This window comes from Peromyscus leucopus, chromosome X (assembly GCF_004664715.2).
Source record: "Peromyscus leucopus breed LL Stock chromosome X, UCI_PerLeu_2.1, whole genome shotgun sequence".
In the NCBI taxonomy this organism is placed as follows: domain Eukaryota; kingdom Metazoa; phylum Chordata; class Mammalia; order Rodentia; family Cricetidae; genus Peromyscus; species Peromyscus leucopus.
In genome coordinates, this window is record NC_051083.1 from 116,890,703 (window position 1) to 116,914,542 (window position 23,840).

General features: G+C 40.9%; 1 protein-coding gene across 1 annotated transcript in view; it reads right to left on the reverse strand.

Annotated features, from left to right (window-relative positions):
* The window catches only part of Gpc4 (glypican 4), a 110,893-nt gene that overhangs the window by 12,401 nt on the left and 74,652 nt on the right, over positions 1-23,840 (reverse strand). The window contains exon 3 of the mRNA XM_028887088.2: positions 11,296-11,687. Coding sequence (XP_028742921.1) covers positions 11,296-11,687 — 392 coding nt within the window. The remainder of the gene's footprint in view (positions 1-11,295; positions 11,688-23,840) is intronic.

Below are 23,840 nucleotides of genomic sequence, written 5' to 3' on the forward strand. Positions count from 1 at the left end.
GCACACACACACCAAACACACACACACACACACACACACACACACACACACAACACACACACACACACACACACACACCCTTCTCTGGTTTATTCCCAACAGAACTGCAGTGTAAAGGGGGGAAAAGCATGCAACAACAAGGTGCTAATTGTATATACTAAAGTCAACATTCTCTACAAAGAGTTAGGATTTTTCCACAGTTTTAACCAGTCCCAAATGTTTTCCTAAGCATTAAATTCGTCCCTTTAACTGTGTATTAATGTAGAGTAAAACTCTGGCTAACCAATACCTTTGAGGAATGGCCTCTCTGGATAACTAGATTTTCAGGGTAGCTAAAAGTTCATTCCTTTGGAGTCACACATTGTTAGGACTTGGATACTCATTCACCTCTCGTTTTACAGATGAACAAACAGGCCTCAAGAAGGAAGGGTGCCCAAGTCATAGTATCACAGAAGTCTTCATTGGAAGGGGCCTAGCCTAACACCAGTGATGCTGCTCTCACACTGTAGAGATAAGCAAACTGTAGCCACCGAGATTCAACAACCTGCTGACAGCCACCCTCCCCCGTTTGATTCCAGTACCTCACCTTATCGAACACCGTGACACAAAGATTTCCCAGATGTGTCACGTGTCCTGCCATCCCTAACAGAAGACAGGACAGTCTACTCTTAGGCAGTGCTTATTTTTTCTTCTTTTAGTTCCGGTCCACATTAGAGAGACTGCTAAACGGCTGGATCTTAAAAGATGTACAGGTTACGTAAATGATGTATAAAACCCCACAATGCAACTGGATGTGTTAGAGTATGCTTCCAATCCCAGACTGGGGGGGGGGGAGCTGAGGCAGAAGGATAGCAAATAAAAGTTAGCCTGGACTAAAGAGTGATGCCATGCTTAAAAAATAGTAAGAGAAGACGGTCAAAAGAAAGCAACAGAGGAAGAAAAGGAGGCTAGAGGGGAAGAAAAGGAGAAGCACTGGGTAGGTTGAATATTATTCTTAAGAGCTAGCAAAGTTCTGATGGAATAAACGTAGAAAGCTAAAGGGCCAACAAGTAGATACTGAGCATTTAATATGTGTCTGGGGTTATGCTGTTAGATACCAAACTAAGTGAGAATTTCTGTATTAGAATATGACACCTGTTCCACAGAACAGACCTTTAGGAAGTGAACAAAAATGTTCGAGTGAAGATCAGTAGATTCAAGAGGCCATTTTCCAAATCACTTGTTCTATTACTTATTTTCATGGTGTGGAGGAGATAACTCTAGGAAACAACATGTTATATCCCAAGTTTAACTACAAGTCAAATCATTAATGTGGTAGGCCTTGTGATGCCCTCCCCTAAATGAGTCTGAATCAGTCTCCAGTCTAAAATCAGAGACCAGATGAAATGGTATGACTCAGTGGAGCTTCGTTAAAGAAAGATTATGGAGCTGGCTATGGCAATGTTTTTCCATTTCATTTTTTGGCTAAGACTGGCTCATGCTCTGCATGTGATTTGTTATATAACTACTAAAAGCGATCACAAGGCACTTGGCTATAAGATGCTATGGGAACACTAAATTATACCACAACTGTAAAGAGAAATGGAGAAATTATAAGAAAACTGGAACAAAAGAATGTGTTAAACACTAAAGCTAGAGGAAAAAAATACTCTTTCTTTTCAGAGTCATAAATCAGACCACCATGCAATAGTGCACGTGAAGGGAATTCAGGACCAAGGAAGCAAATCCCATTTGTGGGATGAGACCCTTATTTATATAAAGGGAAGAGTTTTTCAAATAGCCAGGAGATCTAAAGAAGCAGGAATCCCCCACAGTACACCCCCCTTCTAGAAGACACTTCAATACACTAGCATTCCAGGCCTTGGCCCCAACTTTCCCAAACTGTCAGTGTAAGAAGAACAGGCTCCTCACTCTGACTCTGTAACAGCTCCACCCGTTGGGGCTAAAGCCAATGGCTATCTCTTTTGGAACCATACAGTACTTCTTAACACAAGGCAAAAATAGTCTGGTAAAGAATCGAAGGAATGCCAATCAACACAGGGAAGAAAATTCCGAATCATAGCGTATCATGGTGCATTTGAAATTCTCTTCTGGAGTCTCTGGCTAAAGATCAATGCTCTGTTGATCCAGTGATGGTTCTTGCTGCCTGTCACATGGTAACAGGCCATGCACTGTAGGATGCTCCTCCACAAGTTCCCAATATTATTTCTATGCTCCTGGGTAGGAATGACAGGTTGGATCTTTCTTACCCCTAAGCAAACACACAGTGCATAAAGTCGTGTTTTGTTTTGGGACCAGAACTGCCTTGAACTGAAGAGATCCACCTGCCTCCACTCGGACTAAAACTGGGTGCCACCACAGCTGGCTCTGGGACCTTTAAAAGGATAAAAATCAAGTCCATTTACGTTGTATCCCCTGGTGACATCGGGGTTAATTGCTGCCTTCAATCTCTCTAAATCATACTGAAGTAGATTTACTTTAGAAGTTCCAAAGCTAAGGAGCAGCTCATGGCACACAGGGAATAATTAAAAGAACAATATACTCCAAGGTCTTCTTCTAATCCTCAGTTATGTATTTATCCTCTATAGCACAGCATGCCATTTAAAATGTTCAATCTGAACCTTACTTTAACTAATAGCTGTTATGTTTTTCTTTCATTCAGTAGGGTCTGCTAAATCCAGATGTTAGTCACTCCCAAAATCTTTAGTGCTGAGATAAGAACATGGGTGGAGCTTTATGATTATATTTCAAAAAGTCACAATTTTTAGACTTCTCTTAGGGATATAGTTATTTCTCTAAAGCTTATGAAGATAAAACAGAAAAACTATATATACCTCCCTTCCACCTTTGAACAAAAAGAATGATTGAAAGCACTCAGGGAGAACAAATTTGTTTAGCTTTTACAGTTTCATGCGCACTCACAAAAGAGGGGGGGGCATACTTGTCTGGGTCTGAGCAATCAGACTGAGAAGCAACAAATGGTTGAAGAAGAGGCATTCAAGGAATGGTGTGTGTGTGTGTGTGTGTGTGTGTGTATGTACATGCAACCATGCAAGTAGAGGCCGGAAACAACCCTGAACTCTTCAGGAGCTATCCACCTTGTTTTTTGATGTTGTTGTTAAGATAGGGGGTTCTCATTGGCCTGCAGCTCATGAATTAGGCGAGGCTGGCAGGCCATCAATCTCCAGGGATGCATGTCTCCATATCCACAGTGCTGGGATTATAAGCATCTATTGTGATATCCTGCTTTTTTTTTTTAATGTGGGCTCTGTTTATCAAACTCAGGTCATCGTGCTTGTAAGACTAGGACAAGCACTTACTAAATGATTTCTCTAACTGAAGAGGGTCTTGAAATCTAGATTGAAGAAAAAATACTTTGTTTCATGACCAAGTTACCACACATGGCTTTTGCTGGGTTTTATTGATACTTATGATTCATTTATGGAATACTTAGGATGTACTAGGTTCTTATTTAAGGACCTTGTAACATGTATTAACTCGTTTAACCCTCAAAACAATTGTGTGAGACAAGCATTAACATCTGATTTCAGAACTGAAGTACCAGGAGGCCCAGAAACATTCAGGGATTCACACAAGATCTGTAGGTAAATGGCAAAGCTGAAGCTGAGCTTTGGACCCAGGTAGTCTGGTTCTTAAGGACATGTACTTAACTTCCTTGATGTCTAACGCTCTTTTCAGTGATGAGGATCAAATGTAGGTCTCACACATGCCAGGAAAGTGCTATGCCCCAATTGCATATCTACAAAGCTTCTTTGGAATCAGACTATAGGAAGTATGAGGGCAGCATAGGGCCCCCAGACCTCACACACCATCTGCACACTCGGGGAACACTCAGCTACAGGGCTGAATGCTTTCTAATGATAAGGTGTAGTTTTTCATGTTTACTGGCAAAAGGAATCAGGTTTTATACAGGAGGGCAATTTAGGACATGACTATATGGAGCAATGCATAGTAGATACTTGGAGGAGAGGACATATTGTTTAATGAAATAATAATGACTTACTGAGTGCCAGCACCATGCCTTGAAACTGTTCGAGCTGCTATAGGGGTGAGAAAGGAGATATAATTACAGTGTTATTACTCACCAGCCCTGCTCACAGAGAGTTCAAAGGCTCAAGGAAACACCGGTGGACATGGTAGAGGAATGTTCCCTTGGCTGTAGGGGAGCGGGCATTGCAGCTGAGTGGTAGAACACTTGCCTAGCGAGCACAAGGCCCTGGGTTCCATCCCTAGTACACAAAGCCCCCCTCTGACAAAACAAACTGGAAACAACTCCTGTTCTACCCAAGCTCTAAGATCTTGAAGGAACTGCAGCTACATGTCGCAGAGAAAATGAATTCCTAGAAAAACGAAAGGACAAGGCTTGGAGGAAGAAGAAAGGGCTGACATTATTGATGGAAGGGTGAGAACACGTGTCCACTTTGGCTTCTGGACTGGATACTTCTGTACTAACTCAAACACCCAAATCAATTTGAGTGATTGGCCCATAATCCCAATACATAAATACCCAAGTTCTAAGACTCTTAAAATCCTTTACAACTGACTGATGTTTTTCTCGGAATTAAGGCAACTCTAGGAAGCACCTCAGAATGCACCACAGCAAGGGTCGCTGGGGGAAACAGTCACTTACTTTTTAACTTATTTTAAAAGTACCCGTTGTGGAGGGCAGGCCCTGCACCCTGCACGGGCAGCACAATAGAGCCAACCTTCTTGGCAGAGGTATGGGGGAGCCAGCCCTGATACTGTGAGCACGGGAGAGCTGTCCCCATTACTCATCTGTCATGTGGTGGCATGGGAGTGAGATGCCCCACATACCCATCAACACCTGAGGCAGGTGCGAGAGCTGGCCCTGAGGTCAGAAGGGCAGGAGAGCTGCCCCTGCTCCTCATCAGCTGCAGCACTTGGGAGAGTGTCCCCTACACCTTGCTGGTCCTGAAGCTGTTCAGTATGGGAGAACCGATCCTAAGGACAGGAAAGCTAGAGAACTGGCCCCACCCCTAAGGGGTGAACTAAGCAGGGCAATGCTGGAGAGCTCACAGGGTTATGAAGACAGGGGAGAGGGGCGGGCTGACTAACCCAGGCCCAGAACCAGGGTTATGTGTTGGCCCACCCCAACAGTGATCTGCTGAACCATGAGGAGGGGGGAGGAGAGAGGGGTGTTGGTCCTGCAGATCCAAGGCTACAGGATCTCCAGAGCACCAACAGGATGTCCAGGAAGAGTCCCAATGAGGGCCCAGCATCAATGGTGTAGCAGAGACCAGGGTCCTTGAACCAGACCAACGATTCTTTGCAATGAATGCCTGCACATAAAAATGTATGGCTATGCCGGCCGTGGTGGCGCACGCCTTTAATCCCAGCACTTGGGAGGCAGAGCCAGGCAGATCTCTCTGAATTCAAGGCCAGCCTGGTCTACAGCTCGAGATCCAGGACAGGCACCAAAACTAGACAGAGAAACCCTGTCTCAAAAACAAAACAAAAATGTATGGATAAAGGGGTTTACTGCGTGACTCAATGTGTACACTGCAGCTTCCATAAAGAGATTTTCCCTTTCTCTTTTTTCCTTTTTTCTCTTAAATTTTATTTTGTTTTATTGTGTATGTGTGGGGAGATGGGTGAGATCAGAAGGCATGATGTAAATAAAAGACAGAAAGAATAAATAAAAAGAAAGGAAAAAAAGTATCCATTGTGAGCTGGATATGTAGCTTGGGGATGGGGAGGTCCTGGGTTCCATCTTTAGAGCTGAAAAAAATGGAGAAAGAGGAGGGGGAAGAGACAGAAGAAGAGGAAAAGGAAAAAGGAGGAGGGGGAACAGCAGCCCTCCTCTCAGCCTTCCTGAGTATATACATACATGTACCATGACATCTGTATGCCATATCTACCATAAAAAGCCTTTATAGAAAAGTCTCCTTGGAAAGCCTCTTTTTTAAAAAAAAGAGAGCATAGATTGCCCCTTTCTACCAAATAACCTGCATTTTCTTAGCACCACATTAAAATCTCCAGCGAGCAGCCTGCAAAAAGTAAAATGCTAGTACGGAGCTCTTCCCATGGCCTGGATTTCATTTCAGAGATGCAGAACGAGCCTTAAGCCACATCACACAGCAGTGGCAGGCAGCACGCTGCACTCAACTCAGAAACACATTGCCTTGTAGTTTATTCCAGCTCCGAGCACGCTTTTGTTGCTGTGCGCTGCCCTGCTCCCCCTGCTCCCCTGGTGGATTTTCTTTTCCTGCACAGCCACTCACACCAAACAAACAGAAAAGCTCTAGATTTTCATCTGTTGCCTGGTAACATAAGCACCCAATAAAAACACCAGGAAATATTTCACCAAATTATGGTAAGAGAAAGAGATAGGGAGCCCACACTTGCCGTGGGATGCGATGAGTTTATTCAGCAGTTTCCTAAGTCATTTCCAATTCAGTGCATACACAAAGAAGGAAGGCTGGGACTCTCTCGCTGTTGATCTGATAAGGGAATTTTGAAAGCAGAATGTACAGAATCAACTCAAACTCACTCAAGAATATTTGTTGGCACACTGTATAGATAGAATAGAAGCTGTACAAATACCTGAAACTGGGTCTTATTTTTTGTCTGAAATCACTCAACTGTTATGCTCCATAAATGAAAATAAGATTGATTATATTAACTCCCTTGAAGACTCTACGTTTTTTTTTGTTCTTTTTCTACTTTGCAGTACTTCTTTTTATGTTTTTCATTCTATATATTCATTGTGTGTGGTACTCTTACCCAAAGATCATTTTCATACAAGTACATTGAGCATTACTTCACATACCCAACGAAGCTCCCCTTTCTCACTCTCTTCCCTCCCATTAGTCTCCCTCTGCCCCCTACACAATTTCTCTCCTTGTGGTTTTATGTCGGAGTAGCTATATAAAATCTAGAAATCACAAAGCAAATACCCAGCATTCACCTTTCTGAGACTGATTTAATTCGCTTAGTGTGACGGAGGCTGTTTGTGATCTTTACCTGTTCATCCTCTCGGCACACATACTTATGCCTGTCTCCACCATATCTTAAGTCTTACGATGTCCTCTGCAACTCTAGCCTTTGGGTCCAAGTGAGAAATACCACTAATGGGAGAATACAAGTTTATACTTGGTTTCTTAAAACCTTATTCACATTTATAATGATATGGGGAAAATAACAAAATAATGTCTAGTACCCCAAATCATTGAGGAATAGAGGGAAGTAAAGAAGGAGCCACAGAAAGGGTTTAAGGCAGGAGAGTCATTCACGTATCTCGATGGTAAGGCACTATTGTCTAATTATAGCCCCTGTAGTTTGGGGTGCGGGTATAGACGCAGTCCCATTATGCCAGTGTTAATTGAAACCATGAGAATGTATCTCTTTGGCAGAAGAGCTATTAATTTTCCTGGTGCATGTAACCACTTGTGCATTTCTTAAGCACCACAAGAGACTCCACCCTTCTAGGCAAAACTGCTGCGACAAGCAGGTAAGTAAGAAATGCATCATGAACCATGGCAGATAACAACGGAGTAAGTGATACGAAGATGTGTAGCAGCAGGATAGTCTTGAACCATCTGTTACTAATTAAGAGAATACTAACTGTCTCTCTGCAGTTGGAGTCGTAAGGGTCCAAGGGCTGTGCTGACACCACTGGGTCCAGCCAATATGAAGCAGAGCAACAGGACTTCATCCAAGCAGTGCCCTTCTCTGGAAGGAAGGAAAGCTTGCTGGTGCTAATGGCCCTTTCGAAGGCTTTGTGGTGATCAAATCATTGTTCACCTTGGAAGAGCAAAAGAGCTGGAAAAGCAAGGTGTCCACCCAAGAAAAGGTGAGGCTATCTCTGAGTTAAGCATTCAGCAAGCAGCCCCAAGGCCAAGCTTCTGCAGCTTGCCTTTAAAGATCTCTTTATAGCCAAGTGGTTCAGGTCTTCTCAGTCAGCAAATACATTCCCTACTCTGAAAGGCCTTTTTCAGGTTGGAGGCCATTAATTTTATTAGGCACCAAAAAACTACATATGTTAAATTGTTTTCCTTCCATGGAGAACAACTGGGTAAAGGTTAGCAGGTGAAGGAACCCGTAGGCATGAAAAAAAAATATTCAATGTATAAACTGCTAGACAATTATAAGCTAATCGTATGGATTTTCAGCTTACACGATTTGAAATACATTTTTGACAGCTAGGTCACTTACTACATTTCCTATATAGCTAAAGTTTAAATTCTGCTTAACTGAGAGCTACACTCCAAAAATTAATACCACAAATATGTTCCCAAGTCTGTAACAACGCCTGGAATACTGCTACACAGAGACATCCCATATCAGATAGATTTGATGCAACTCTTGTTTTGGCATCTATGTGCTTTACTATTGTTATTCAAATAATATAAACCAACTTAGCTGAAGAATTTGGTTTTAAATCAGCCCTTAAGTACAGAAGTTATTGAATAATGAAGCCAAAACAGTCCATTTATTTATTTGTTTGTTTGTTTATTATTGTTTATTTTCCAGTTACAAACATGGCATTTTTTTTTTTTTTGGTTTTTCGAGACAGGGTTTCTCTGTATAGCTTTGTGCCTTTTCCTGGAACTCACTTGGTAGCCCAGGCTGGCCTCGAACTCACAGAGATCTGCCTGACTCTGCCTCCCAAGTGCTGGGACTAAAGGCGTGCGCCACCACCGCCCGGCTACAAACATGGTATTTAATGTAGCCTGATGCTGTTACTTTTCAGCCATGTAGTTGGCAAATAACCTTTGCCTTGTGTAATTAGCTTGTATTCACTGTATTCCCATAAAACTATGAACTATCTTTTAGGAAGTCATAAGTATAAAATAAATGCAGAACAGAGCTAAATTCTGAAACAAACAAAAACCTTAAGAAGTTATATTAAAAGCAGCTTTTCTTCTTCCCTAACTAACAGTATAACCTACATTTGATTAATGTAAAGGAAGTTTTTTTCAAACATTTACTTAGTGCTGCACACTATTTTTCTCTGCATAATGTACACACAGCACACCGGTACACACATACATACGGGCATTTACAGCACACATTGGCTCCTTCCTGCCCATTCATCTTAAGATGAACATAAGGAATTGCTAAAAGTGGGCAAATATGTCGGGTGAACTACCAGGGCAATGACACAGGCCCCAAAGAATTTTGGACTGTAGACTACTTCCAGACTGGGACCTAAACATCTCCAAGATTACAAATGATTGCCAGGGTTGACAGAAGTACAGCACTGAGATTGTTTTTCTGACTACCCTAGATTCACATGACCCACCAAATATTTGCCACAGACAATGAAGGTATCAGAAGGAAAAGGAGAGGGTAGACAAAAAAAAACATACTACAAAGAAATTCCTAACAATTTACAGCCTGGAGATTAGAGAATCAGTAAGTGAATATGTATTATTTCCTAATTCCAAATTATCAACATCTATTTTTTATAACATGCTAGTCTTTAGACTCATTTGCTTCCCTCTGGTAAACACCAGCTTCCTCTCTAACTAAGGTGACAGTACATTTTGTGCACTTAGTTGCTCATTAACAGTTAGTGGTCCCTGTTGCCTGGTTATGTTTGTTAATAAGCATCTGTTGGTTTAGACAGTTAGTGCTTTGGTCTGGATAATAAATTACATGGTCATCCTAACTGTAGATGAATTCTGTGATAGTTAATCTGGTAGGTATTTTGGTATCGGTAGTACTGTTCAGTTTTCACGTTGACCTTTAGTCTAATCATGAAAACAACTAAATGACAAAAGCAAAGGCATACAGGGCTTTAAACAGTGGCTTACAAATTGGCCGCCCACTTGGGAGCCCAAGAATAAGGGCCCTAAGAGCAGTCTGACAAAGGTAACTTTGCCCCAGTATATACACGTCTTCCCTAGTATTAAGTCATGAAAGAAGTCTTAAGTTAGGTTTCTATTGCTGTGATAGATATGACTAAAAGCAACCTGGGAAAGTTTGTCTTACATACCCTGGGTCACAGTCCACACTGGGGAAGCCATGGAGGCGTACTGCCTACAGGCTTGCTCTCCATAGCTTGCTCAATCTGCTTTCTTATACCAATCAGGACCACCTGCCCAAGGGTAGCAGCAGCATCCACAGTGAGCTGGGCCCTCCCACATCAGTCATAAAGCTCTGAACACTCAACACCTTCTGCAATCCTAAATTCCAAAGTGCTTCATATGAGTGTAATAGTCCAAGGTCCTTCAAACGTGTTCAGGGGCTTAAGGGTTACAGCTCAGTGGTAGAGTACTGACTATACATCTGCAATGCCCTGGGGTTCTGTTCCCAGTGCTACAGAAACTAAAAGCTTGCAAATCTCACTGAAGGGTGAACCATTTCCACTTTGAAATCTTGCTCAAAATACTACTGCAGGAAATCTAGGAGAGCAAAGCTTCTCTATGGCAGTTAAAGCACAGATGTTCAGTCTTACACACACCAATACAAAAGAGACTCATGAAGTCCCTTCTAAGATAGCTCCATGGACCAGTCTGAAAAATGCCAGTCTAATCCACCTCATTTCGTTTACAAGAGGTTCATTTTACCACATGTTGCAATGGTGTTTTCTGTACTGGTAATCCTATAACCAAAGTCATGGTCAAGACTGGAATAGTGCACAGTAATTGCCACGGAAGCTCTGAACACACTTTAGAGTAAGGAAAGGAACGCTCGTGGATAGTGATGATTTCCTAGTCTGCAATTAGTGGACTCAAACATGCTCATTCAAAAGAACTAAGTGTGGCGCCCGAGGGGGAGGACAGGGGGATTCTTTTGCAAGGAGAGAAAGAACTAAAAACAGGTGGAGGCTGATTTGTCATCTTTTGAAATTAAGATTTTGGAGTCAATGTATATCCCATTTAAGAATGGCTACCAAGGAAACTACAGAAAATAGCAGTGATATATAAAGATGTTCATCCTAGCCAGGGGGTAGTGGTACATGTCTTTAATCCCAGCACTCAGGAGGCAGAGGCAGGCTGATCTCTATGAGTTCGAGGCCAACCTGTTCTACAGAGTGAGTTCCAGGACAGCAAGGACTACACATAGAAACCTTATCTTGAAATAAAAAAAAAAACCCACTAAACAAAACAAAAATAAAGCTTACCCTAGCACTGGTAACACTAAACATTTCATGCATATGTACAAAGTGTGGGAGGTGAGAGACCAAGAAAAGATTGTTATTGAGCCAATGGAACCCTAATGACTTGTTTTTGAACCTTTCTCCAACCTCCTTTTGAAACCAAACAAACCAAAGTTCAAAACACAGAATATGCACAAAGAACTTACCACAGAGACTTTGCCCACGACATCCCTTGCAACTGCTAACCCTTGAGCAAAAGTCCGGGCTGCAACAAAGGCACGAGTAACTTGGAGCTTCAGTTTCCGAGGGACATCTCCAAAGGGCTTCAGCTGCTCTGTGTATTTGCTCACACATTCCAGGTACTCATCTGTAAAATGGTACTGAGAGTTCACCAGGCGGAACATGCGCTCCAGAAGGCGAGCCCAGAAGTCATTTAGCATTTCTTCCAAGTTCACGTTTCCCGCCACGTAGTAGCGCTTCAACTCTACGAAGAGATCTTTAAATAGCTCTGAATTCTGCATATATAAGTGGCCATATGTCTTCACAAACATATCATTCAGGGATTTCTCTGCATTTTCAAGTAGTTCTTTGAAGAATTCTAAAAAGAAAACCCAAACAGGGAGGGAGAGAAAAATGAGAAAGGCTGTTTTCTAGTAATTAAATAACTGAATGAGATAAATTTGAAAAAAATGAAAACAATTGTGACATTCAACTGGAAAGTATGTTGGTATATAAAGTATACTTCTTCTGAGGAATTTGCATCTCAAATCCTCTGTCAATGAAAAGAAGTCTATGTCACACAGTTATTCTTTCATTGATACCCACATCCAAGAGAAGGAGAAGGAAAATTTCAATTAGCAGCTTCTCAGGAATCAGCACAACATTCTGAAATCCCTCAACAAACAACAGCAGACTGGACATGGTGATGCCAGCCTGTAATGCCAGCACTTGGGAGGCAGGAGGATCAAGAGTTCAAGGCCAGTCTGAGCTACTCAGTAAAGTTGGACACAAGACTGTCTTAAAACAAAAATGAACAAACAAGCAAGCCAGAAAAGAGCAGCAGCAGCAACAGCAACAACAACGAACAAGCCAACACTGGACAGAAATGAACACAGCATCTCTAAAAGATGAGGTTTCCCCAAAGCCTTGTTTCTGTAAGACCCTACAGCAGGGCTTCTCAATCTTCCTAATGCTGCGGCTCTTTAATACAGTTCCTCATGCTGTGTGACTCCCAACTGTAAAATTATTTTCATTGCTACTTCAGAACTGTAATTTTGATACTGATATAAATCATAATTTAAATATCTGATATGCAGGATATCTGATGTGTGACCCCTGCAGAGGATTGTTTAAACACGCCTTCACACACACACACACACACACACACACACACACACACACACAAATGGGTCATGACCCACACGTCTCTAACTCAAAGTAAATCATCTAATTATGACCTAAGATTAGGACAGGTGTTTCAAATATTGTTGTTTTCCTCTCCTTTCTTTATCTATGTGACACACTTAGGGAGACAGAACATACTAAGACAGCCCCTGCATCAAGCACACACTTCTGAAAATAATTTGAATATTTTCTCTGTGATACTTGTGTAACAGTGGTATTCAGATTGACTTTAGGTTCCTAAAGGATTCATACAGTAACATGGTGATATTCTTTTCAAGGTTGCAGAGATGAATTTATAATAGATGCCATTACAACTCTGGTATATTTGTAAAATGACATGGAAAAAATAACTGAAAAATGCAGATGACAGAATCTGGACCATCATACAAAGTCATAGTCCAAATGCTAAAGATTTTATGTTTTCAGTAAAAGTGGTAAATTAATTTTATCTTAAAGTTTAAAGTGAAACACAGGAGAATTACAGCTAGCCTCACATACACAGTACTGAACTTCCTGATCCTGTAACAAACAGGATGGAAGGTGAGGACTGATAGTCCAGGTTGTCCTCTGACCTTTCTGCCACGAGGACTTGTACTCACACAAGAACGTATGTACATGTATGTGCACTCACTCAAGGATTTTTTTTTAAAAGAACGATAAGCTAACATTAATCATTCTAGAAGAATTTCTTGCCTGGTACAAAAATAAACACCCCATGATATTAAGTTTATAAGCAGGAAATATAATGAATACCAGAGCAAAATATAAGGACTTGATCAAATGAGAAACTGTGTCTAAGTGAACATGATCAGAAGAAAATGTGGTGCCACTTCAAAGGCAGAACATTGGTGAACTTCTCAAAATGCTGTAGTACTACAAACGTGTTCTCTTCCCAGGCTGAGAGGACAAACCAGAGGCTGACAGCTAATTTCAAATAGGTTTTCAAAACTCTTGGACTGAGTACAGCCTTTTGGAAGGAGAGAGGCATGTGGGTTTCCCTACATGCCAAGAGAGCCCATACCAATGCCTCTTGAGCCCCCCAACTCATCAATACATGCTTCTTGGAGGTTTAGGGCTAAAGTCCAGAGTTTTTTCTGCTTGCAGATTTTTAGACTTTGCCTCTTCATTGTTTGTTTCTTCACTCCTGCTCCTAATGGTGGATTTCCCCTTTTCTTTCTACTACTTTTCTGGTGGTTTGTCTCCAGTGTTTTCTCCAGAGTTCCGTCTACACAAGAACCAAAAAAGAAGCCCATGCATCCTCTCTGGCATGTTTACCAATGCTCTATCCCTTTGAGTCAAAGAGCAGAGTGTATAAAGAACTAAGAGACCTGTACTGGGGTTCTCCAGAAGAACAGAACCAAGAAAATCAGTAATTACAGAGGGATTTATTAGACTGGCTCCCACAGAGACTACAAAGTCCCATGATGGTTACCAACCCACTGGAGAACCAGGGAGACCAGTAGGTACTAAATATAAGAAGCTGAAGCTGACGAGACAGGCCCAGTCCAAAGCCAAAAAGCCTGCCGAAGTGCTACTGATGCCAAGGCAAATCTGATACGCATAAGCACCTGCAGGAGAAAACTGCCTTGAAAAAGCTCATCAACAAGACTTAGGTTTCCCGCTTCTACTGTGTCATTACTCCATCAGGACCAGCAGCCTATTGGATGGTGCTGTCTGCACCAAGGGCAGGTCTTCCGCTACTCAGTCGACCGGCCCACCTGCCTCCAGAGACACACCCAGATGGATGCTTTACCTCATCTCTGGGGCCCTATTCGACATCCCAAGCAAGGCTCATAGGGACACGTGAGAAGAACTCAAGAAGGAATCCAAGTGGGGAGGCCTTTTTATTGTCTACAACACTCATCTGAAAAGTTCTCTAAGTGTACGCCAAGGATCAACAGCACATCAATATCACCTAAGAACTTGCCAGAAATCAAGCTCTTGGCCCCACCCCAGACTCACTGAACCAGAAACTCTAGGTGTGGATCTAGCCATGCATGACTGGTGTGCCCTCAAGTTAGAGAACAACTCCTCTAACTGATGAAAAACGTCTCCATTTCACTGCCCATTGGTAATCACTAGCAGCCCTGGGCTGGGCTGAGTGTAAAGCATTCGAGGGGAGCAGTACAGTTTTAAAAGCAGGGAATTTGGGTTTCTTTCCAAAGAATTACCGCTAAAAAATACTATTACCTTCCTAGAAATGATGTTTTGTCGTTTCTTAGGGATAAATTTTCTTATATAGGGCTCTTTCAACTATGTGTTAACATAGATGATTAATGCATGCAGCATTTTCCCATAATTCCAAGTTAGGGAGCCTAAGGATGCTAAGGAATCTCAAATGTCATCTGGTCTATGTCCTTTACCATGCCTTATCACCAGCATCCTTGGTAAATGGTGCTTGTTGATCAGGGGCATAAAATGTATAAGCAGACTGTGTTAGTACATGTCCAGTATGCTACAAGTGAATATTGGGAAAAGAAATCTTGGTTGCTGAGAACGGTATCCAAACCTTCTGCAAAACAAGTGCTAGTTAAAACAAAACAAAACAATAACAAAACCCGACAACCACCATAGGTCCTTCCCTATATTACATTTTTATCATTGTTCATAACATTGGTATACACCAGAAAAAACTGTGTTAAGAATTATTTGACTTGTACTTTTGTATTCATTTAATAAACTAGTCTGAAAGTCCAGTTGCATTTTTTAAATCAATAGCACCCACAGTTACAGTTTTAAGAAGTAGAGGACACATAGTAGTCCACTGAGCTTAAAACGGTCAAGACTGATCCTTTAGGCCTCATAGTGCTGTATATCAAAGAAATTCTATGGCAAAGTTCATCGTTCTGGTTTTTGTTTGCTTTTGATAGAGTTTCACTATGTAGGCCAGGCTGGGCTCAAACTCACAGGGACCTGCCTGCCTCTCCCTCTCTGGGGCTGAGATTAAAACATGCACGGCCATGTTCAGTAAGTTCAGTCACTCTGGTCGGAAACTGGCCAGTGGGTGCAGCTGTTTGGAATACAGTCACTTAAAACATAAGGAAAATGGCCTAATGAGAAGGAAATAGATTTGATAGTGACATATCCCTCCATCCAGCATTACCACAGGACTTTACATTGGCTCCCATGACTCTTGCAAAATGTAAGCCTCTGTGCACATGCGAATGTACATGTTTATGGCAGCATGTGCTTTAGGAGATTAGTGTGATGTCACATACACACTAAATCCTAATGTATCTCATTAACCAGAAAATTGATCTTCTTGCCTTCACACATTAAAAGACTCTTTTATGTGGCCATTTAAGTTGCAGATATAAAGAATATTTGAATGAGTATGTGGTTAATAAATGCTTGAGAAATTCTATAAAACTAATATAACAAGTTAAAACCTTGCAGCTTAATCTCTCCAAATGGCTATGCAATTCGACAAGTATGTACTGAGTGCCTATTATGGGCTCAGCTTTACCATGCATCTTAAGCTTTCTTCTGTCCAATCAGACTGCAACAAAAATTTCTAGAAAGACAATTTCCCCTATCCAATTTACCTTTACTACACAGCAACTTTACCCTGTGGTTTTATGAATGCACTAGAGACTTTAAAACATCTATACAATTCCTTTTTCTTTCTTTCTTTTTTTTTTTGTAAAAGCAAAGATCCTTTATTTCAAGCTCAGGGCTTGGTTTCTCTGATCAATACAACTCAATCCTTTATTTCCTCTAATGAGTTCCTCAATATTCATCATTTCATCCTTGAGTCAACCAAACAAATATGAAATAATGCAGGAGACCCAAACTCATTTCTCCTTAGACTCATTTTGTTAATGAGACTATTCCACCTGGCTTTTGTTTTTGCCTTAAAAGGATGGCAGATGTCATGTAAATTCTAAAATCTAGACCAACTAGACACAGTATCAACCAAAGCATAACACTTTTCTATTGTTTTTTTTTTTTAAGTTTGTATGTGTTCTAGTAAACTAGCAATTATCCTATGGTTGTGCATAACTCTTTCATCTCTCCACTGCTCCCTACTTGTCTTTCTATGGCATTTTCTCTAGAAAAACGAACAGAGCACAGGTTAGACATTCGGGTATGGGATCACAGCCATCATTTGTAGCAACTTTGTTAAGTGCTACAATTCTCATCTCCATCTGGGCCCCGCCCATCCTTGACATTATTCTTGTTCCTCAGGATCATGGGCAGATCCTAACTGCTGAAGAAGACCTGCCTAGGCCAAGACACATAGCAATCATCCTCCATAATCGTTAATGAAACCAATTATAATACAAGAGTTGGCCAAGGGAACCAGCCAAGGGTAGTGTAAACCAGAGTTCCCACTGATCAGAGGCTGAGTTAATTGGAAGTTAGAGCTCCTATCCAGCAACTGCTTGTACTTGTGTAGAAATACTGCTCGAACAGTCTGTCTGCAGTGAAGCTACTGGTGTCTGAAAGTCAGAGAGGAAGCAGTAACTGAGCGTTTGTGAACAGGTTTATTTCTGTAAGTTTCCATTTGGAAGCTTAAGCATACAGGCTGTAAGGATCAAGCAGCCGATACTCCTTGAGCTCCCAATTGGCCACAACTCAGGAGTGGAAATCAGCACTATAATATGCTATGAGCCTAAAGCAGCGTGAACAGTGGGGAAAGCATGAGACTCCTACTTAGAGGCTATCTGCCATGGTTGAGAAAATAAGAGCCTCTGATAACCCATTTACAAAACAGGCTATTCTCTCTCAGCCCACATGGCTAACGCTGGCACAAATTAATGCTCAATATACATAGGCACTACTAATAATGCCTGGAGTGATGCTATTGTCACTCCTTGAATGTCTTTATGTCAACAGCCATTTAAAACATCTTTTAAAAGACTGGTTTATGTCTTGCCTAGTGTTGTCGAACATAATCCATCTGGGGGGACATAAATGAAGCTAAAGCTGTTGGAGGTCTGCTGAGAAGACCTAAGGCCTTATAAAACTCGGAGCTGTTTATCCAAAGGGAAATGCTTAATGGCTCTACCTTCCAAGGTTGTGAAATGTCCCAGACACCCATGAGACTGGAAGTAACTACTGGGTAGAAACTAAGGAACGGAACATCATCAGCCATGGTAAGAGAGTTTACACTACCTGGAAGGTAGAGTGCCATAGCATCACACACATCTAAAACTTAGAAATCAAGGCTTCTTACCGCTTTCCTCCCATGCACTTCATTTGCATACTATTGACTTTACCAGAGACCTACTAGGTAGAAGAACTGAGCTTGGGGCCTGTAAACACTTCTCAGCTCTAAAATTCAATTATTCCTAGCATAGAAAGTACTCATTTAAACATGGGAAAAACGAGTGAAAAGCCAAACTTTTCCTATCAAAGGGTTCTATGTAAATATCCTGCCTTTTAAAAAGAACATCATGTGCTCCTGGAATTTCTATCGCCAGCCACTTGTCTTGCATCAAATAAACATGCAAAATTCTTGAAGAGGGTCAAAGGAGCTCTGGTTGTGCTATTAAATACCATTAGTTACTTCTATATAAACAATCAACTGGCTATTGATGAATGAGCTAGAATGTATTCTAGAATGAACCCATGACCTTGAGAGACTGGAAGCTCTTTCTAGTCAATCCATTTGTTTGGTGTTATAAATCAACCCCTTGCGTTTACATTATGAGGAAGCTGTCTTTTATATATAAGCATTAATTTCTCCTTCACTATAAATGCTGCATCTCACAGCCTTAGTGTGGCATGCCAACACTAACTTATCACAGCAACAAAATTCCTGAGAAGCCTCTTTCTAAGTGCTACAGTTCATCCTTTTCTAACTGTTAGGCAAACTGAAGGAGTCATACTCCATCCATCCTCTCGCTGCAAGCAAGTATGTAATGAAGAACAGCTACAAGGGGCATCTACCAATGGAGGCAAGAGGAGAAACAGAAAGCATTTTCCTGACAAGGGAACTGTTGGCTTGTAATTGTCTACTCCAGTATCTTGCCTTTTCAGCAGTCTGAAAGTCTATAGCAGGCACTTGCCTCTGCCATGGCATGTCACTCCTGGAGAGCACCTGAAAGAGTATGGGGGTACTAAAAGGTCACATACTCAACTCATGTTTAGCAGCAGAGAGTAAATTAATAGGCTGCCCCTGAGTTGGCAAGTCAATTGCCAGCTGCAGTCCTCATTTGGGGCTGTTAGCAAATCAAAGAGTGCTAGGGGATCCTGCCAAAGGATCAGTCTTTTCTTTCCAAGGTTAATTTTATTAATGACTTCTCCTAGGGAGAAAATAGAGTGTTTATTCTCTCATGGACCTTGATTTTAGCTAAGCTGCCAGGGATTCAGACTCAGCACCATGTACTTAGTCCTTTTGCTGGAATCATTCAGTGTTCCATAGCTAGCTACTTGGACTTAGCACTCTCATATTACTTTGCATCCAATAGTCCCCCCCCCCGGGAGAAGACTTTGAGCACATATAAGTAAGCTAGGAAGCTAGAGTAGCCGCAGCACGCATTCTAATGCTACATTTTGTGTGCATCACTCAATAGGGTATCATATGGCCTCACAAACCCTATAATATATATTATATATATTCATGAACTCATATCAAGAAAAATCATGGCACCAAATCATTTAAATTAGTGATTCTAATTGCATGTATGCATGTGTTATGTGTTGACACACACAAAAAAAGATGAAGAAAATACAGTGGTGATGGTGGAATGTTAATGATCAAAGAGGTTTTCAACATGTTTCTCGATTTTTTTGTTCCCTCAAATTTTTTAATGGCATTTAAAGTTTTTGATTGACACATAACATTTCCACATATTCATGAGGTAAGATTGATATTTTGGTTCACAAATGTACTAGGCAATGATCAACTTGGATAATTAACATATCTGTCACCTTAAACGTTTGTTAATTCTTTTTGGCAAGTGTATTCGAATTACTCTCTTATATTTTGAGATATACACTATGGTCAACCTGCTTGGCAACAGCACACCAGAGCTTACTCTTCCTAAGCAACTATAATCCTTAACCAATGACCAACCTCTTCCCATTTCTCCTCCCTACTTCTCCTCACCAGTCCATGAATCTACTCTCAACTTCCTTGAGAGAATTTTTTAAGACTCATGTAGTACTTGCACATTGTCACAAATGTTAGGATTTCATTCTTATGGTGGAATAGTATGTGTGAACACCAAATTTTCTTATTCCATTCATCAGTTGATAGACTGATTCCGCACCCCGGTCACTGTGAGCAGTGTGGGCAGCTGTGACTTTGACAGACTGATTTCATTTCTTTTGGTTCTATGTCCAGCAGTGGAACAAGGCAGATAGACTAGTCCATTTTATAGTTACCAGGCTAATCTTAGAATCACTAGGTCTCCTCTATTCCACAGTCGCTATGATAATCTTACAATCCATACAACAGTGTACAGGGGTTCTTTCTCCTGTATCCTCAAAAGAATAATTTATAATCAGAAAAAAAGGTATTCCTTCCTGTCTACAAAAGGAAAATTTCTTTTCCTCTGTTTCATAAGTGGAGACCTCAATGCACTTTTTTTTTTTTGCTTTTCCCCCACTTATCTACAGTGAACAGTGACAAAGAAAAACATCATTTTAAAAATACCAACATTCATTTTTTTTCAAGAAAAGTACTTCTTTTGCTGAACAGAATGTTTCTCGCCATAGCAATTTGAAAATTAGGACAGGTATGTATGTAGAAGATTCCAATTACCTGTAACTCCACAACTTGAAAGGAAGCTCCAACTGCTTACTGCATTTCTTGTCTTTTTTCCACATGAAAATATATGGTCACACGATGGACAGACTAGTGCTTCTACACTACTGTCATGTGACATTATGTACTTAACATTTCCCATATGATTAAAGGTTCTTCAGAAGCACCATTTTTAATGAGGTAGATATCTTATTTCTAATGATTTTTTGAGGTTACAGTACAATTAACATCATTTCCCCTTCTCTGTCCCCCTCCAAGCCCTCTCATGTACCCCCTTTGCTCTCTTTTTTCATTAATTGCTGTTACATGAATATATTCCTAAATATAAGCTGCTCAATCTGGATAATGTTACTTGTAAGTGTATTTTCAAAGTTGATCATTTGTTATTAGATAACCAATTGGTGTGCTCTTCCTTGGAGAAGACGATTTCTCTCACATGGAACATTTTGGCTTATTTCAAATTTTATTATTCTAATTAATACTGTGATGTGCATCCTATTAACATCTGACATTAATCTTTATGTACATCTACTTTTCCTTAGGATACATACCTAGTAGTACACTATGAACATATTTAAAACTTCTAATACATTGCCAAATCAATTACCTGAAAGGTGTGCCAATGGATAACTTGATATTTGAGTCCTATTTATTTCTAAGTTCCCAGTGCTCCCAAGAGGGAGGATGATTAAGATGGGCTGCACCAATGAACAAGAATGAGCTAAATCATGACTGGCCTGGGAATTCTCTCAGTCAAGCAGTTGGAGCCTTACCTGGACAGGCAGACACATAAATGAGGGCTGGAATGAATGATGCCATTTCAAATTCCCAGGCTCAGTACACACCAAAATAATAAAGTCAAATGTTCGTGCTTGCCTGCAACTAGATCAGCAACTTCTTCCTGATGCTATGTCTTCAAAAGAAGTTGAAGCTAACTGCAAAGGCTCAAACTAATATTGCTCTGGATTCAGCAGAAACTGCGCATGCACTTTCAACTCCAATGAGATAGCGAATACCACAGTAAAGGCTTACATTTTAGAAAACAATTCAAAGGGCTGAAAAAACTACTAATAACCATTCTCATCAAGTTTCATAGATACATTAAAAAGGAGTTAGAGCCTAGAGAGATGGCTCAGCAGTTAAGAGCACTTGTAGGTCTTACAGAGGACCAGGGTTCAATTCCCAGCATCCACATGGTGGCTCATATTATCTCTAACTCCAGGTCCGGAGGATCTAATGACCTCTTTTTACCTTTGTGGGCACCAGGCATGCACATGATGCACATAATATGCATGCAGACAATCACAAACACATAAAATGAAAATAAATAAGTCTATCTTGTTTAAAGGGGTTACCAAAGCTACACAGGTTTTTAGTCTGTCACATGGATGTGAAAGAAAATACAAAAAAATAACAGTGCTTTCCAACAAAATCAAAGGCAGTTAGTGGGATCTAGGACAATGCATTTTTAAATAGGCCAGATGGCTTCATGTCTTTCTTTGTACTTTGTGGCTACTCTGCCTGTGAATTGTTGCCCACTACACTGTAATGAGGTTCCAAACAGCAACAATTGTTTTAAAGTCCTAATGGCTGAAATCTAAAGTAAAGATTAAAAAATCAATCTAGGGGCTGAAGAAATGGCTCAGCTATTCGGAGTATACACTGTTCTTGCCAGCATCCACATGAAGTGGCTTACAACAGCCTGAACTCTATCTCCAGGCCATCTGAGGCCCCCATAGAGCCTCCCCAGGCACCTGCACGCCTGCACAGAAACTCACACATGAACACATACATCTATACCTAATGAAACATAATCAAAATCAACCTTTACAAACCCAAACTAAGACAAGCAGTGGTCATATACTCCTTTAATCACAGGTGGATCTCTGTTATTTCAAGACCATCCTGATCCACCCGAAATCCTGTCTCCAAAATGGAAAAAAAGAAATCTGTATTTGTATTACTATATACATTTCCATAATATTCAAAATATGTGTTTTAGGCTTTTTTCCAACCTAAAAAGGAGGTCTTTATTAGTACGGATAAGCAACAAACTCATTGAGATGATAGGAGTGGGGTTGGGGGGAGCGGTCGTGGGGCTGTGAATGATAGCCACTCTCGCTTACACAGCCCAGGCAGATAGAGGAGACAGACAATTATGTCTTTTATGTGCATTTTAAGCTAATTCAGAAAATTTCTACTATTATTCAAGTTAACAAGCTGCAGGCTCATGGGAGGGTTTTCAAAGACCTGGTGAAAGTAGCTGGGGGTTAAGAAATGACGGGGAAATAGAGGCTACCATACAGATGGCTAATTAACAACTTGTAAGACCTTTCACTAAAGCAGCTGGTCCAGTCACATGTTTAAAAGATTCACAGAATTTTTAGAATTGAAAGGGTTTTGAGGGAGCATCTAGCCAACCCCTCATTTTATGGATGGGAAAACTGAGTCCCAGTTAATTGCCCCAGGTCACAGAGGGTCCTGCTGAAGAATCAGGCTGACAATTTGTTGTGTTCTGTCTCCCAACCGAAGTGGCTTAATTTCCTCCTAAAATGACAAATTAAAAGAGTGTTCCCAATAAATTAGTATCAGGTACCATCTTTGGTTCCACACGATTTCTTTGAGTGTGCAAAGTATCTAGCGAACAAACAGTGTGATCACGGAGTTGCTTGGCAGCGGTGTTTCCTCACGGTTATTGCATCATTTGTATTATGTAATCCAGAAATGTACTTAACGCAGCCGCTTTGATCACCTCAATAACCTATGTTTCTTTTCAAAACAATGAGCCTCACAAAGTGCCAGACATTTGGGGGACAGGCCTTTATGTTGGAGTCCCCAAACATGGATTATGCCTCACTTCTACTCTTTCTATTCCCTTTGGCAAGCAATTCTTCCCAACACCCACTGAACTGACTTATTAGCATATTCATGAGACAACTGCTTCAGCTAATTAGCTGTTTTACTACTAAAAAAATCCCAAGACTGGCCAAGAGGGGGAGCAGCTAGCTGTGCTACTCTAGTGCCCTGGCTCTAGGACCATTTTAAGATAAAGAGTTGACAAAAAAGCTTGCAGGACAGAAAAGTACAGAAGCCAGTCCTCACACCCAGAGACACACATTTAAAGCATAGGAGGCCTGGCAACATGGCTCAATGGGTATAAGCTGAGTCTGTTCCCCCAAATCCACAGGGGAAACACAGAACCAATTTCTGAAAGTTGTTGCCTGACTCTGACACACATCCCATGGCATGGACACACCAGGTATATACACACACACATTAATAATAATAATAAAAAGTAGTAGTAGTAGTAGTAGTAGCAGCAGTAGTAGTAATACAATTTTAATATTTTAAAAATAAACACCAGAAACTGGTTGTAATACTACATGGAGATAATGCCAAATGAGGTCTTTTCTCATATTTATCCAGGTCTGAAAACATACACACATCGCTTAAAATGTACAAATCAAGTTATAAACTATATATTCACTTGAAATACACAAACAGTAGAAAATGGAAAGTACAGAAGCAAAGCAAACAAACACACCTCCCCCCGAAAATCCTTAGAGACAATGGAATGGGGAAAAGGATTTGTCCTTCACATTTGATGAGTCCAAAAATGCCAGAGCAGGT